We start from the raw sequence: 17,574 nt of genomic DNA on the forward strand, positions 1-17,574 counted from the left end.
AAGAGGAGGAAGTCAAAGCGAAGAGGCGCTTTTGAGGGAGCACCAGATCTTACAGTATCTCCTGTCACCCAGGTCAGTTGTTTTTGTTTTTTTGTGGTTTTTTTCTGATTAAGGAACTTGCTGTGAATGAGATGGTTGAGGCCAATGCAGTTCAAAATATAGTCAGGAAGCATATTCAAACAGAACAAGCCAGAACCACCGGTGTAACATTTGAGAATTATAAACCCTCAGCCTTCTGTAGCAGCTGGACAGACTGTGATTTGAATCGAAACTCTCCGAGTGAAGTAAGCAACAAAGTGCTCCAAGGAAGAAATCTCATTTCCCAAAAGCAGATTTTGAGAAACTCAGAATTGGAGCATCTGACACAGGTGTCCTCAAGGGACATCGTACAGGGTCCAACAAGTCGTTAGAAACCATTGGCAGGTCCAGGGCCTTTCAGCAAGTTGTACAGAGATTCTAATAGGTCATGTGCACTCAATGCTCCAGGAGCACAGGTAGCCCTGTCGGGGAGATGAGACCAGGCAGTCTGAGCGATGCCTGTGCAAACAGTAGGAGCCCTGCACCTTCGCCTCGGCGACCGGAGGGAGGGTTTGTTAGTGGTACATGGGCTCACGCACTCCCTTCAGCATCAGTTAGTGAAATCACTTCCTGACTTCTGTGTTCCTCTTTTTTTTTTTTTTGCGGTACGCGGGCCTCTCACTGTTGTGGCCTCTCCCGTTGCAGAGCACAGGCTCCAGATGCACAGGCTCAGCAGCCACGGCTCCCGGGCCCAGCCGCTCTGCGGCATGTGGGATCCTCCCGGACCGGGGCACGAACCCGCGTCCCCCTGCATCGTCAGGCGGACTCTCAACGACTGCACCACCAGGGAAGCCCTGTGTTCCTCTTTTGACCCTGCCAAGTAAGAACTCACCTTTCAAGCATGAAAATCACTTCCGTTTAGGGAAAACCTACTATATGTCAAACACTACCATGACATTCCCCCACAGCTGAAGAATCTCAGCCCTGGAAATGGTAAAGGACTGGCTCAGTGCTATACAGCTAAGCCCGGGGTTCCCAGGGCAGCCAGCCCTGCCCGAAGCCCCAGCATCTCAGGCTGCCTCAGGACCGCCGTCCGTGCTTGTGGGTGGAACTCCCTGTGTCATGCACACATGACCAAGGGCCTAAAAGTTGCACACAGCCTAACAGTGAGAAATGCCTCTCACCCTGAGGTGTCCCAGTCCTGCTTGCAGCTATAGATGTAGACCAGGAGGCCCTCAGGAGGCCCAGAGCCGGGGCCAAATGCTTTTGCCGAAGCTGTGTGAAGATTCCTCACCCACCTATGGGTTAACAAACTAGACTCTGCTCCTGGAGGGCTGCCCTGCACACAGACGGTGTTCGATAAATGCAGCCTTCAGTAAATGCAGCCAGTGTCATTTTCCTATACCTTGGCCTGCAACTACCATGGGCGTCTTAGAATTCTCTCGAAATCTGGCCTGGGGTGCAGATTTCATCATACTCCTGCTGGGATAATAACCAAAGCTTTGATTTACCAAATCTTCTTGCTGGACACACTGCTTTATAGTATGAATACATCGTCTATTTTAGTCCTTCCAGCAACCCTGACAAATATTATTATAATTCCAGTATAAATGAAGAAGTAGAAGAAAGTATAGAAAGGTTCCATCACTGGTCTAATACATGACTCAGAAGTGAACAATGGATAGGATAGTTGAACATGTGTCTTTTTGTCTTTCCAGTCAGTGCTATTAATAACTCTATTATCCTGCCTGCCGAGGAATTCCCTGGAATTTCTCTAGGCCCTGAACCCTCTGTTGGTCGTGGTGACCTCCAGAGCTTCCCTTGGCCACAGGGTCAGAGACCTTGTGAAACAGCAGCTCAGCCTCAAAGGAAGCCACGGGTCCATGGTGACCAAGGACATCCATGGCATTTGCTGGCCTAACCAGTGCTGGACCCTTAAGTAGGGAAATACTCTGGTGTGTGATATCTCTGCTGCAGGTTCAGAGATTTGACAAATTGGCATTTGTTAAACTAATGCTCACCCAAGAAGTCTTCAAACCATAAAAATTGGTATTTCCTACATCCTGGAAAGAATACAACTCTAAAATTCTACCTGCTGCTTAAAATGCTGTTCCTTAAGTAAAAGCAGGAGGAGAAGAAATGTCTACCAATTTTGATAGCTTTTATAATATTCTATAAAGTTTATCATAAGCTTTCCTCAGAGCCTAAACAGGGAGAATATTAATTGCATGATCCCGCAGGCTTATCTAGATTGCGGCCCTTTGCCCCACTCCCCTTATCTCATCGGAGAATGGCTTGTGACTTTGCTGTATCCTATTTTAGGACAAAGCATTTAGATTATATGTCTTTTCTCTATCTATGATCTGGTTTAGTTTTCAGTTTGTTTGTTTGTTTTCTTCTTGGAAAAATAGCATTCAATTCTCATCTTCAAAATAGAAAATCAGTCTTAAAAATGAACAAATCTTTCACAGGTGAGGGATGTAAACAGACTTTGAAATTCTGGAGGAAAGAGATGCATTGTGCACAGTCAAGTAAATATGAATTGGTTAATTTCAGCTGATCTTTTTTCTTATTAGATTGAAAATCCAGCCATTTTGACTGCCCCTTTACTGTCTCACTGTTCATTTTCCGAACACCAATGAATGGCCTTGGGAAAACTTGACCCTTCAAGGAATAATCCAACTTCTCCAGAGGAAAATAACTACTTGACCAGAATATTCTTTAAGAACAAAATAAGGAGCCCAACCTCACCATATAAAACTGTTTAGAGCAAAACTAAACTTCTGAATACAACGGATTATAATTTCTACAGCCTGTGAACAACTGCTGATCAAATTGCTAAAGGCTGCTGTTTTTGTGGTTGAGGCTTTCTTCTTTGGTTTTACTTTTAATGTAGTTTTGTTTTGCAAGAACAAAAGAGGAAGGGCCGCCTAACCAGGCTGTGGGACGATTCCAGCAAGCCTCGAGTTTCCTGGGGTTCACAGCCGCGGACTTCAGCCAGCAAGTGCAGAAGCGCTGTTGCTGCCTCAGCTGCACCTGGGTTTTTCCCTGTCTTGCAGTTTGTAGCTTAGAAGAACGGTGTGCAAGCGACTCCAGCTCTTCCCACACCCAGGCCAGTGTGGCTCTCTCTCAGGGCTCTGTCATAGTGAAAAGTGTGTATGTAAGTGTGGTGTGTGTGTGTGTCAGAGAACGAAAGAGAAGGGGAGAGAGACTGATCAATTCTTCGGCCTCAACTTCAGCATGCCTTAGTTGTCCGCTTCTGTCCCCAGGCTGGTGTCTTCTGGTGCAGTAGCTCCGAGATGAAGCCACCTTGGAAAATCCTTATGGCCACTCCTCTGTTCTTTCTCCTGACCCTTCACACCTTGGCCTCTCCAGCCTATGACCACCAGCCCAGCACCAGACGCTCCAAAGTCTGTATAGGTACGTAAATATTCTATTTTTAATGTGGATATCATGGGGTCAAATCCTTGACTTGCATAGTAAATCATCTATTTAATGGCATCCATAGCTATAAGATTCCAAGTAAGACACCAATAACCTTACCAGCGTAGAAAAATTTTGCTTCTTAGAGTAAGTGTTCACACTACACGCACATATGTGTGTATAGAAGCATGCTATATAGTTGCTAGTTTGAATTAAAAGTCTTCCACCTCATTGGTGATTGGAATTTTTTCCCCCTGGATGGGCAACTATAAAAGCCTGAAATTCTTACCTGCTTTCGGGACAGTAGGCAGCATTACACAGTAGAAGGAAGGTGGACTTTGACCTTTGAATTGCTGCCACCTCCTCCCCCTCTGTTCTGTCCCTTACAGTCTGAAACTTTGAGCAACTTAACACTTCCATACCTCTGTGTTCTTATGGATGAAACGAGGCTTATTATACGCACTTCATGGCGATGTGAGAATTGAGATCATGCATGTAAATGTATGGTATTTGCACACAGTAAGGATTCAACAATCTTAGTTTTCTTCCTTCTCTCAGTGAGTCCAGAGATGGCAATAAAAGGACAGTCACCTGGAAACATTGAACTTTGACTGAGCTATGGCTTTCACTTATCTTTTATTGAAGTATTTTACTTCAAAGTAGTTGTTGTTGTTTGGTGTTTGGGGTTTTGTTTTTCGTTTTTTTGGGGGGAGGTGTTGTTTTTTTGTTTGTCTTTTTTGGAGAGGAGTAAAAGTAGGGTAAGACCTTTGATATTCATGTTATACCTGGAGATTCCTGAACAGGGCCAAGGGCTTTCAATGGGTCAGTCCATGGAGCCAAGGATACTCAGAAGTCTGAGTAGTAATTATTCAATGAGCAGATCTCAAAATAAAATCCTGGTTTAAGAAGCCAGAAGAAGAACTCGAGGGGTAAGTATGGTGGCCATCTCTTACAAATGAAAAGTTTGGATACAGATTATGATACATATGAATTATTTCTGGAGACAGTACAGAAAAATATCTGAATTAGTCCTATTTCCTGAAAAACCATGATTTCCAGTCTTTATACATGTTAAGGAGCACATCTCTGGTTTCAAGGTCTTCTTTTAAATTAAAACCTTAAGACCTGGATTCCCCGCGAATCTATTCTCCACAGGCCTGGAAGCAGAGGTCTGTGGCCTCATTGGAGCCATGCCTGGGAGGTTATCCCCACCACTGTTTGGTCCCATCAGATAATTATTTACCACCTTCTATTTTCTCAAAACAAACACCTAAAGCTTGTTCAGTGGAAATGCACTTGAGAAAGGCTTAAGTGGAATCAGTTCTATTTCTAGGATGGTTGCATCATCTGAGATACTTGGCCCTCCACCCCTATAAAGTAGACATGAGGTACTCATCCCCTTCCCTGCCCCATTCCCACTGAGGCATAGAGAATTAGAAGGAGGTGTTGAGGGGATTCTAGGATGCAGTTGTTCTGGCTATCTATTATTGCATAACAAAATTTAAAATAACCATTTTGTCATACCATGATCTTGTGGGTCGAGTGTGCACTTCTAGCACCAGCACGCCCAGCAGCTGTGGCGATTGGAGGTGTCTCCTGAAAGGGGACCTGGGGGTGCTCTTAGGCACTGGCCAAATGTGGAAGTGTCTTAGGAAGCAGCGAAGTAAGCTTACTCGCAGCTGGTGGTAAGAGGAAGAGCCTCATAGAGGGGGTGGGAGAAGAGGAGGAATTGTCATTTGGACTTCTGTTAATCCCAACAACTTTCAAACGAAAAGCAGGACTACATGACTTCCAACTCATTGGCTCCCATAGTCCAGAGTTTGCATGTAAGAGGTCAACCTACACAGAGATGGACTCTTCTTCTGTCATCTGTCATCTAACATCCTTCTGTCATCTAACATCCTGGCACAGAGAATCTGGGCTAAGTCTTTAGCTCACTGAGCAAGAGGCAGGGGAGAGTGAGGAGAGCTCCCAGTGCAGATGTGGCTGCCAGGGTCACGGAGGGAGGGGACAGCTCTCACAGAAGTGGGAACTCTTGTGACTGGAGAGATACTCCACCAGGAGCCACTGTAGAAGTTATTGAGTGATTGAGCCAACATCCCCATCATAAACAAACAACCCCAGCTCCTGTACCAAGAGGAACCTTTGCAGTGGGGAACCAACCAGCAGATCTGGAAGGCATGGCCTTGAACATATTCCAAAATCAGAACTAAGCTATGCAAAGCCCCAGTGGCCTCTTTCCCAATTTACCATAATTCCTTTGCACTGAACTGTACGTTCATTTGATCACTAAGTAAAGTCTGATTCTACTGTGCTGGAACAGCCAAGGGCCTCTTTCTGCCACTTTTCAAATGTTATGAAATCAATAATAAGCCATGTTCATTTTTGCAAAACATTATTTTCTTTACATGGCTGATTTAGGGGCAAAGTAATCCTTATGTTTCTAAGTCATTGACATTTAAATTAATTCACTGAATTTTTTTTTTTTTTCAAGGAATCTTTTTAAAGCGCTTAAAAAAAATTTTTTTTCCCCTCATTCATGTTTGGTTAAATATATAAAATGCCTTCAGAGTCCGATAAAACCTCCTCCCCCCCGAACCACATCACACACACAGTGGTCAGAGATGACTTTATAGTTTGAAAGATAAAGGGGAAGACGTGATCCTAAGCTTTCAACCAGCATGAGTGGTAAAATGACAATGTCGCTGACAAAAATAGGAAAGATTTAGACAGAGCCAGCAGAGATTGAAAATTTATGATCACAATTTACATGTACAGAAGAAGTTTCATTTTCTCTGTTTCTCTATATCTGAACACTTGTTCATAAGTCACCACCATTGCTGCTGAGGGCAGCAAACATTTCATCTTTCCACTCATGTGTTTAAATTTAGTCTCCTCTGGATAATTCAGGGCTCTCTTCTTTTTCCCCTGTCTGAGGGTTGCTCTCAGTCCTTGGGGAGGTCTTTTGTATCACCCTGACACGGTCTCGGCCCTCAGAACTCCCACAGTGAAGTGTCACGGCTGGTGCAGCTCATGGGCTGTTCTTAACAGAATCCACGGTCACTCCCTGCTGACAAGCTGCTCACCTCCACCCTCATGGGCCCTGCAGACCCTTCAGGTGTAACCAGATGCCTGCTGGTTCCCAGCTGCAGCTGCAGCCCTCTGTACTTTGTCCCCCACTCTTCACACTTGCCCTCTCCTTAATCCCCTACTTTTATTTTTAGATTATCACAGAATTTAATCCCAACCTTGGCACAGATGGTAGGTTTCTGATCATCTCAATTTTCACTAAACTCACCTTTGCCTTTTTTTCTTTTTTTCCTGGATTGTTCTGGGGCATAACCCTGAAGAGAAGGACCACAAAGGCACTCTAGAGAGAGGTCCACAACTCTGTGAAAGGTCCCAAAGTGAGCAAAACCAGAAGAATCCAAGTGGGCAGTGTGCTTTTCCTTAAGGAGAAAGTGAAAATTTTCTTTTTTGGAGGGAAGGGGTGGGCAGTAAACTAGATCACAGTTTAAATGTACTATGAGAAAGAGGGGGAAAAAAGAATGTTGCAAAGCATTAAGCAGAGTAAAATCCCCATAAAATTATATATAATGTGCCTATCTCTCTACTTATATAGCTGTCTTCCCAGATAGGATGAACAGCAAAATGCCAATAGTTGGTGTATGGTTATCTATGAGTGATGAGGTTACAAATGATTTGTAATCTCTTTTCAGTGCATTTCTGAATTTTCCACATTTTCTAGATGAGCTTGCAAAAACAATAGTAAGACATGGTGGTTAAGAGCAAAAGAGCTTAAGCTCTGGGGTCAGACTGCCTGGATTGGAATCCTGGCTCTGCCACTCTGTGGCATAAGGGCACAGTTTCACCCTCTGTACCTTGTGTCCCCCATCTGTAAGATGAGATGACATGGGGCCTGCATCCTTGGGTGGTGTGGAGGGCTAATGAGTAAATACACATGAAGGACTTAGAACTGTGCTTGGTACATACTAAGTACCCAAAGGGGTTGTGATAATGTATTCTTTTGGAAATCAGGAAAAAATATATTGAAAATGAGCTATGGAAGTCCTGCATTTAAACCTATCATAAGGCAAAGAGGCCTGAGTAAACTGAATAATTACATGTGAATCTACATCTTATGCAAATACAAATTCTCAAATCTTGGATATCTCAAGGGAAGATTCACTTATGAAAAATGATTTCACAGTGTATTAGCTTTCTATTGCTGTGTAATAACTTGCCACACATTCATCAGTTTAAAACAACATAAATTTATTATCTCACGGTTTCTGCACACGATAAGTCTGGACATAATATAACCCGGTTCTCTGCTCAGAGTTTTACAAGGCTGTAATGGAGATGTCACATGGGGCTGCATGTGATGTGAGACTCAGGTTCTCTCGCAAGTTCAGTAGTGGTTGGCAGAATTCAGGTTCTTGGATTTGCAGGGCTGAGGTCCCATGTGCTTGCGAGCTGTCAGCCAGGATCACTCTCAGCTTTGAGAGGCTGCCCCTTTGCAGAGGAAGTTAATAACGTAGCTATTTCTTTCTTGTTTAAGAACTGCTGGAGCAAGCTCTCTACATTTAAAGGGCTCACCTGATTATGTTGGGTCCACCCAGGATAACCTTGAGTAACTCAAAGTAAGCTAACTAGGGTCCTTAATTACATATGCAAAATCTCTCTTATCGTAGAACATAACACAATCACAGAAGTGATATCCAATCACATTCACAGGTTCTGCTCTCACTCAGGGGAGGGGATTAAGTAAGGCCTCTACAGCAGGAGACAGTAATCTTATCATTCTGCCTACCACTCATAGAAATGCTTCAAAAAGAAAAAGTCTTCAAACTAAACACCAGATAGTATTGCAAAAGAGAATTGATGTGACTGGGTCCCAAAGTGATTCACCAAATAGGCACGACTATATAGTAGAATTTCATAGATGAAGAGTAAGCTGTGGGTTGAAGCGTCTTTTGTTTTGTTTTGTTTTTGAGGGAGAGGGGCTTGATATTCAAGATTTTTCTCCTGACCTTCACACTCAGAATTTGGAAAGGAAAACAAATTACTCCACTACCATACCCTTTCTCTCATATAGTAGTCGTTTTTCAATGTTAGTGTAGAGGACAGAGTCCCCACCTGAATCTTTCCCTGGACAAAGTCCATCTAAGACCAAGCATAAAGCTGGAAAGACCGTCACAAGCAACCGTTTCAGGACACTAAAAATCAACCAATGGCACACAATGAATTGAGGAACGTTTATTCTTGAAAAACTGCTTGAACTTCAGGAAGAGCAGTCAGACTCTGACCTTTTTGCCTGAGGCTGCTCCGTCTCCACTTGCCCTCAGCTTAGTGAGAAGGTCTAAAAGGGCAAAAGGGAAGATGCAAGGCCTCTTGAGGTCTAGATTTGGACCTGACATGCTCTCTCTTCTGTATTCTACTGATCAAAGCAAGGTCACAAGACCAGATTCAAAGCCTGGAAAATAGATATCACCTCTTCCTGGGAGGAAGTATAAAAAGTCTGTGGCCATTTTTAATGTACCACAAAAGAGGGCTTTATTTTTCTATTCTGTGGGTGCCAAAATCTGGGTTCAGAGAGTTTAACCATCCTGCCAAATACAACAGCTCATAAATAATAGAAGCAAGATTTGAATCCAGGTCTGTCTGAACCACAAATTCTTCAGTCTCTGCTGTACCATAACTTCTCCCTTCTCTTTCCTCCCTTCCACTCTCTTTTCTTCTCCTACCCACTCTCCCTATCCATGTCCAGACTGAGAGTAGGATGCAGAAGAAAAAGTGAAGTTTCAGTGTTCATACCTGGGCTGTGTGCTGCCATCTCTGGCTTGATAACTAATATCTTAGGGAAACAAAGCTGGCTGTAGGATCATTTTGGGTGATTGTTTTCCTACCTTTCTTTCTTATTTCCTTTTCTCTTCACCAACATGAGAAAGATCTGGGATAAAAGTTGTTGATTAGAATTACAGCATATAAAACTATATCCTCTGCTCCCACCCGATTAGCGAAATCTGAGAACAGAATTTAGGTGTTTGTGGAGGGGCATTGGGTGGGGAGAGAGGGATCAGGTGAGGAATGCACTTGATACTGTCATGCTGGTCCAACAGGGGTGCAGGGGCCCAAATCCAGGTGTGGTGTGACTCTAAAACCTGTGCTCTACGTTTCTCTAGGGCCCAAACCAGAAACAAGAGTCATCCTTGATTCTCACATTTCTCCTCAATTTATTAATAAATCCAATCGGGTCAGCCTCCATAACAGATTCCAGATTTGCCCATTTTCCTCCATCCCCACTGCCACTCATTACTCTATCCAGTCAGCGATCACCTCTCTCCAGGACCAAAATAGCCTCCTTCTTCATCTCTCCGCCCCCAAGATCCTTCCTCCTCATGACAGCCAGCATGATATTTTAAAGACACAGATCAGATAGTAGCAGCCCTCTCCACAAAGCCCATTCATCGTTTCCCATTCCTTTCAGGTTGAATCCCTACCTCTTTTGCCATCTACAAAACCCACAGACTTGACCTCCACCTATGCCTGCATCGCATCTCCTAATGTCAGGTTTTCCCAGTCTCATTGCCGTGAGGTAGGCACCAATTCCTCCTACCTACAAAGCCTGCCTGGCTGCTCACCCTGCTTGCTCCTTTCCATTATATGAGCCATTTTTGTGTGTGTTCTTCAGAGAAGCCTTCTCTCTCTATCAGCTCTAGTTAACGTTCATACCATCTCGTCCTTGTTGCCCTCTGTTACTTCACCTTGTTCCTTTTCTTCATAGTACCTAAAATTATTTATAATTGCACGCGTGCTTACATGTTTACAATCACTTTTCCCTAATAGAGTATGATCTCTGAGAGGGCAGGAATCATATCTGTTTGTTCTCTGCGTGTACTCATTGCTCAGCATGGTGCCTGGACTCAACACACACTGTGTTCCAGTCCCAGCTCCCCTGCTCACTAGCTACATAATTGGCAAGGCATCTAAGCTCTCTGAGCCTCCGATTGCTGGTCTGTACAATAATAAGAACAGTAATTCCTGCATCTGTGAGTTGTTCAGAAGTTTGAATGAGATGATAATGTATGCAAAACCCTTTGAAATCTGCAGAGAACATTCTAGCCATGTGATGAATTATTTATGCCCTGACTCAGGGTCAAAAATGGAGTGTAGTCACGCCGACCCTGGTTCTGACAACTGCCAGGTGCTTTCAAGGCTTCTCAATGAAGTGTAGGCTTCAGACAAATGAGAAATCTACTAGACTGCTCTCTGCAGTTGGCTGAATTTCCAGCCAGCACAGATATGATTATAATTAGAGTTTCAAGAGTTCTGTTTCATTTCAAAAGGATTCCGTGGTACAGTCTGCAGTCTACCTGAGATGTGTGTCTAGAAGCTGATTGCGGTGGCAGGTGTTTTTATTCTGGCCTATTTGCTTCTTTTCCTACAATATCAAGGGTGTCTGTTTCTATTATACTCATTATTTTCAGTTGCCAGGTGAGAAGAGATTTTCCATATCTCCATATTTCCATTTCCATAATTTCACTATCTGAAATTTTAGATAGTGACCACTGAGCAAAATACGTAGTTCTCACCCACTCTCATCACTTCCTAAATGAACAGTTGCTTGGACAAACCTGCTTTAGCAGACCCAGGCCTTTTATTAGCAGCCAGAGAATAGTCTATAAGGGGAGGAATTACTCTGCACATGCATTTCTCCAAGGAAAAACATTTTTTTAGCCTGTCGAGACAGTAAAAGCTCTTATTAGAAACTATAGCAAAGTCAATTTCTCCATTCTTGCTGCTAAAGGATTCAGGACGCACCTCACTGCAGACCCTAAAGTCACAATCCAATGGGAGTTGAGCTCGCTGGAAATGGGCAGGGATGTCCAAGTGAGCAGGACTCAAATCAAAGCTGAGCCCAACCTGGGCGTTTACATATTTCAAGCCCCATTACCTGCTTTTCTGCAGGGTCCTTTTGATCATAATAACTCTTCACTAGGCAGAGTGGCGATGGTGGCAAGATCCACCCAATCTTCAGAGACAGCTGACTTTTTCTTGGTTCCTTTTTATTTATCTAATTATTTCCAATTTTAGCCAGCAGTGCTAAGGAGTCACAAAAGTCATGAGTCCTTGTTGGGATTGCTCTGAGTGAAAGAAAAGCCCACGTCTGTAAGTACAAAGGAGCAGGTTGGTCTCAAGCAGCACAATTCTCTTTGCATTCATCCTTCCACTCCAAGGATGAAGATGAATACATACCTGTGTTTCAAGTCCATTCTGGGTGCCAGATGCTGCAGCTCATTGATAAGACCCCGTATGAAGTGATTGCTATTCAAGGTCTCAACCCAATCTCCACCGCGTTCTTCTTTGATCCTGAGCTACACACCATGACCATTTGCTGTAGAATCTGCTGGTTGACTTAAGAGAGGGCGCTGGTTGTTTCACACCAGGATGAAAAGTGGAGCCTTTTCCTGTAATGAGATGGAACAAACAGTAAGCAATGTCGTCAGTGGGATGACCGAGCCAGAACACAAATTCAGTTGCATCCATTAACCGTTTCCCATGGAGGTCCCCAGCAAGTGACAACTGAAGTGTCCCTCGGTTGGTTCTCCAGTCAGTTGGCTTCAAGTCAGCAACATCTCTTATATCCTTCCTCCAAACCAGGCTTTTATGTCAGGCACTCAAAGTTAGAGATACTAAGACCCCATTCCTGCCCTCAAGGAACTTATGCTCTAACTCTAAATTCTTAAAAAGAGGCTCCAGAAGGGTAGGTAACTTGTTCAGAGTTACACCATTTTAAGTGACTGATCCAGTATTTGAACCTTGTTTAAAAAAAAAAGTTTATTTTTTATTCCAAAGCTTCTCCCTTTTCAACTATACCACATTGCATCCTCTTGTCACATTGCAGTATAATTACTTATAATTATTTTCAACTGCAGTTATTAAAATGTATTTCGCTCCACCTAACTTAGCAGGTGATTAGCAGGGACATAAATCAAGGTGTAATAGTGCATTACAAATGTTGAAAATATGCCCATATATTAAACATATTTTATATATTTAAAATAAAAGTGAAATTGGTTTATCTCTGGGTGATTTAAGTGATGTTTATCTTTTTTACATTGTTGTGTATCTTAAAATTTTTCTGCAATGAGATTGCATTGCATCTATCTTTTTTGAAAAGTTATTTTTAAAATAAAACAAAATAGATATGAAAATGCTTTTTAGGCTGTAAAGTGCTAATAAGTATCAGCTACTGAATTCATTGCAATGTAATAAAACCCTCAATGCATGGATTAGGCTAAAAGCACATCCAATCAACCTTGGTAACTGATGTTGATAAATGTCCCAGAAGTAGGTGCTCCCAGAGCAGTAAGACTATGGTTATCACAGATTTGGTGAGCCCAGCTTTGCCCAGCTGTACCAGAGGGTACAGAACAAATGAGGCCAGAGCCTGCTCAGGTGTTGCAGTGTCTAGAAAGGTGGAAATCTCTCCCTTTTTGTTGCCAATCTCTCATTTTATGGGAGGTTTAAAGAAATGCCCAATTGTAATATTCACCTGTTATCAGCCACTTTCCCTCAAGGATTCCTAGTGGGAATTTGGCTTTAATGACACTGCATGTGAACTTGGGTCCCCAGCTCCTTGAGCAGGTGGATAGCAGTGAGCTTACTTCTGGGCCAGGCACCCTGGAACTTCTTTACTTTGGATGTAATCCTTCTTTTGCCTCCTTGGAAACCAACCTCTGCCAATAAGTGCTACTCCTCCTATCCAAATGAAGCCTAACAATTTCTTCTCAGGCTTACTTATGTTTGACCAGCCAACCTCTTGCGTATAGAAGAGTCCCCTCCCTTTGGACAAAGGAGGTTTGGGCTTCCCTAGCAGTTTAGGAGATCAAGGTTGGTGATAGAAACTTCTAGGGGTATTAGCCTAGCAGTTCTGAGCCTTCACACTTATCATACATCAAGGTAGCTTAAGGAATATATTCCTAATTTAATCCAAGGTTCCTTCTAGACACTTATCATATTGGTACATGCTTTCAAGCAGAGTGCTTTATAGCTGGGAGGTAAAATAATATTTTACAATAGTGTATGATTTCAAAGGCACCTTCACTTGCACTTTTATTTCATTTAATCATCACAGCAGCCCTTTGGGAAACTTATTTACTTTGCAGTGAGGAAAACAAGGCTTAGAAAGGATGGGTGGTAAATCCAGGATTCAAGGGCAAGACTCAATCCCAGGTCTTCTGACTCCAAATGTTGGGCAATTTCCGCTGCTTTTCTACAATTAAAAATCTGACCGTAGGTCACGGGCTGAGAATGTGTAGGGTGAGAATGATCTTACTCACAGTGAAGCTGTCCTGCAGAAGGGAAGGAGAGGGGACAGGAAAGGAGCCACTGTCCACTGAGCTTCTCCTCAGTGGTGGCTGTCTTCCATGCACCATCTCCTGTAAATGTCTTCCGTGCACTATCTCCCCATTTACAGGAGATAGTGATCAAAAGGGAATGGAAATAAGGCAAGATTCAATTACTTCCCCGAAGTCACATAGCTTACAAGTGACAAAGGTAAGCTGGTAACCAGTCTTTCTGACCCCCAAATACACAATCTTCTTACCACACTTCATATTTCACTACAACTCAGTGCATTCACATACATGGTTGATTATAAAAAGCATGGCAAAGAAAAGTTCTCTGTTTTAGAAAGGTTTGTGTTTTTAAGGACACACGTATATCCCCTTTCTTTCCTCCAGCCCTCTGGCACAGCTTTCCATGTGACGTGGCTGATTTCTGCTCCCTTGCAGGGTGTGTGCTGGTGGTGTCTGTGATTGAACAGCTTGCTCAAGTTCACAACTCAACGGTCCAGACCTCAATGGAGAGACTGTGCAGCTACTTGCCTGGTAAATACAGAAAGGCTCATTTGGCTGTGGGTCTGCGTTTCTTTTTCATTCATGAGCCATCACGAGTGAGTTTATACCCTACATGTGCTCACAGAGGAGAATCTGATTGTGTTATTTCTGTGAGTTGATATTCTTATGGAACTCATAGAAATTAAAAGGAAGACACAAAAAAATACTTGAGGCAATTTTTTTCCCCTGACATTCATTTTCTCTCATGGCAGAATGAGATTGTTGTGGACATTTAGGGAATAAAATGTAGAATGGCCGATTGTTGTTTTATGTGTCACATTTATAATGATTTGCCCACCTGGTGATCATGGCCTTAAGTACCGAGAAGGTCAAAATTATGAATAATGAATAATTTTCAATGATTTATGTTAATTTAACCACACACACATTCTCAGATGCAAGCACCTCCTTTCTAACACAGAACTTTATTTAGGCTTGAGGAGACAATGGATCTTAAAACTCCAAATGGGAAAATAATCTGGGGACATTCCATTGATTTGAACTGGATTTCTATAAAATCCTTTACACATCCTGCAAAAGAAGGAAATGATTGGTGGTTTAAACAAATTGTATAGTTTTTTACACTCTCAGCAGAAAGAAAATATTGACGCTATTTCTCTTATAGAATACTGTTAGGTGTACAATCACAATGAATAAACTTCTTTGAGAGTCAAATTTTCATTCACTTAATGTTAAGGAACTAATTCTTCAAAGATGCCTACATTATTATTTTTAAGTAAGGTAGTTGGACTCATGACGATTTTATATTTATTTAACAGACGTTGTGTCAATGGCATCAAAACATTTTCAGAAAATTTATTGCATGCAGTCTCAATGTATACTCATAAGCTCATTTTTTTAGAATTCAAAAATAAAGACCGGGAGAGGATAATACACAAATACATGTGTTTGCAATGTCCCAGTTTGACCATTGCTAAGATTTTGACATATTTCCACAGAATTAGAAGGTAACGAATACACTTGAAATGCCCTTTGGCCTCCCCCACTCCCAGTTACATTTTCCTACCACCTCCCTAGATGGAACCACTCATAGGAACTTGATGGGCATTGGGTTTGGCAAATTTTATACTTTTACATTCACTTGTATGAATCCATAGACTATGTGTAGTATTGTCTGTGGATGATTTTTTAACCTTTTCTTGATAAAAGGAAACAAATTAAAAAAACACAAAATAAATGTAGAGCTTTATCAGTTATTGAAAGGTGAACACCCTTGTAAACATAGCACAGGTCAGGAAAGAACAGATAGGTAGCTGCTCCAAAAGTCCCATCCACATGCCCCAACCATCATAAATTCCTCCTCCCCCCTAAAAAGACAACATCCTGAAGATTACTATAATCATTTCCTCGTATTGCTTTATAGCTTTATCACCCAACTGCGTATCTCCAGACACCATAGTCTTGCCCAGTTTTTAAATTTTTGATGTGTCTTTTAAGTCGATTTTAATCTACCAGTTTCCTTTCCATCCCTTCCTTTTCCTTGTAATTTAGCTGTGGAATCTGTCGTGTAGAGTTTCTGCATTTTGCTGATGGCATCCCTGTGGTATGATTGAATATGTTTCTCTGTGCTCTGTATTTCCTGAAAATTGGCAGCTAGATCCAGAGGCTTGATGAGACTCCAGTTTGATTTCTTTGGCAAGGCTATAAGTGATGGTGTTTTCTTTCAACAGGAGGCCATCATAAGTGGTTTTCTCTTTTCTATTTTTGTGATATTAGCAGCTGTTGATGCTCTATGACTAGGTCTATCAGTTCATTGGAGGTTGCAAAATGGTGCTATTCTAATCTATCAATTATATTTCCTTTAGTAGCTGAAATATATTAGAGACAGTTTCCCTCATCATCATCATAGCTTAGGGATGTTTTTCCCCACAGTTCCTAATGGTACTATTATTCATTCTAAGAAAGGCAGGATAAATGCTTGATTCTTTTGTTTTACTTGCCAGTTTTCAAATAACTCATTGCCTTTATAGTATCATCTCAAAGTAGTCACTTGGTTTTCTTTAAAGTATCATTATGAACTCATGAATTTATACACATTTGATGAGTTTCAGACTACTTCAACTATTATCCCTTTAAAGCTCAAATTCTCTCATCTTTGACCAGTAGGAACTTCAAGTTGGCTCCTGGGTCCTTTTGACATAAGTCTAAGTAGTCTTTGTAGCTTCCTCACTAACTAGTGTGACAAGTTGTTCCAGCCTGTCTTGTACATTTCCAACCCCAGGCTTGAAATCAGTCATTTCTTAGAAGCTCTGGTTTCTTTTAGTGGGAAATAGTATTAAGACCATGATCTGGGTGCATAGGAATGTCATTGCTACTCAGTTGGTCATTCTTTCTAGACTTCTTCTGTTGACAATGATAGAAAATATACATATATACATTTACATATATTATTTTAATATAAAATATATGCGTTCATTCTGACACTTCAAATTCAGGACTGCAGGATTTTTTTTTTCTTAGTTTCTTCTGTATCATATCTGTATCTTCTTTCCACACTCAAAGTCCTAACTCTCAAGGACCAGGGGATTGATAGAATTAAAATATCTCATAATTACTCATTTACCTATCCTTCTTTACACATATGATAGCCTCATTTCTCCATTATTTGAGTATGTGGCCATTACGTACAATATATACATTCCTTTTCATCTTCATTTAGTTTTAGTTCCATCAGCAACTGTAAGATTGATGTTCACCACCAGCCCTTATGCAGATGTCTCTCTAGTCGAAGTGCTGTCTAAAGTTCATTCCTCAGGAAGGACTCATGAGAATAATATTCCCTGAATTCTTGCACGTTGATAACAAGCTGGCTTGTCCTTTACATTAGAAAGTCAGTGTTTTTCCGGATATAAAAATCCTTGGCAGGGACTTCCCTGGCAGTCCAGTGGTTAAGGCTCCACACTTCCATTGCAGGAGGTTTGGGTTCAATCCCTGGTCGGGGAACTAGGATCCCACATGCCACAGAGTGTGGCCAAAAAAAACCCCCAAAAAAACCTTGGCACAGTTTCTTTCCCTAAGTGTCTTAAATATGTTATTTAAAAGCGTAATGATAATCTAATTTTCTTTTTCTTATAAGTCACTTTGCCTAGTTTAAAGGAAGTTTTTTTTCTTCTGTAAAATTTAGTCACCTAACTAGACTATGTCTTGGTGTTGGCTGTTGTATATTGACATTCTCAGGCATGCAGTGTGCTCTTATTCTCCCATTTTG

The 17,574-nt window shown here is 41.9% G+C and overlaps 1 protein-coding gene across 4 annotated transcripts in view; it reads left to right on the top strand.

Moving 5' to 3' along the window:
• The first annotated feature begins 2,985 nt into the window (after positions 1 to 2,985).
• AOAH (acyloxyacyl hydrolase) overlaps positions 2,986 to 17,574 on the top strand; it is a 170,600-nt gene continuing 156,011 nt past the window's right edge. The window contains exons 1-3 of one of the 4 annotated variants that reach the window (XM_027102178.1): positions 2,986 to 3,178; positions 3,288 to 3,438; positions 14,241 to 14,336. In XM_027102178.1, coding sequence (XP_026957979.1) covers positions 3,318 to 3,438; positions 14,241 to 14,336 — 217 coding nt within the window. In that variant the 5' untranslated portion in view covers positions 2,986 to 3,178; positions 3,288 to 3,317. Of the gene's footprint in view, positions 3,179 to 3,287; positions 3,439 to 9,931; positions 10,040 to 14,240; positions 14,337 to 17,574 lie in introns of those variants that run through there. The other 3 variants (XM_027102177.1, XM_027102176.1, XM_027102179.1) reach the window with 3 other exon arrangements.

The sequence above is a fragment of the Aethalodelphis obliquidens genome, unplaced genomic scaffold (genome assembly GCF_003676395.1).
Source record: "Aethalodelphis obliquidens isolate GAN/ISIS:26980383/991018 unplaced genomic scaffold, ASM367639v1 scaffold5, whole genome shotgun sequence".
NCBI classification, from domain to species: domain Eukaryota; kingdom Metazoa; phylum Chordata; class Mammalia; order Artiodactyla; family Delphinidae; genus Aethalodelphis; species Aethalodelphis obliquidens.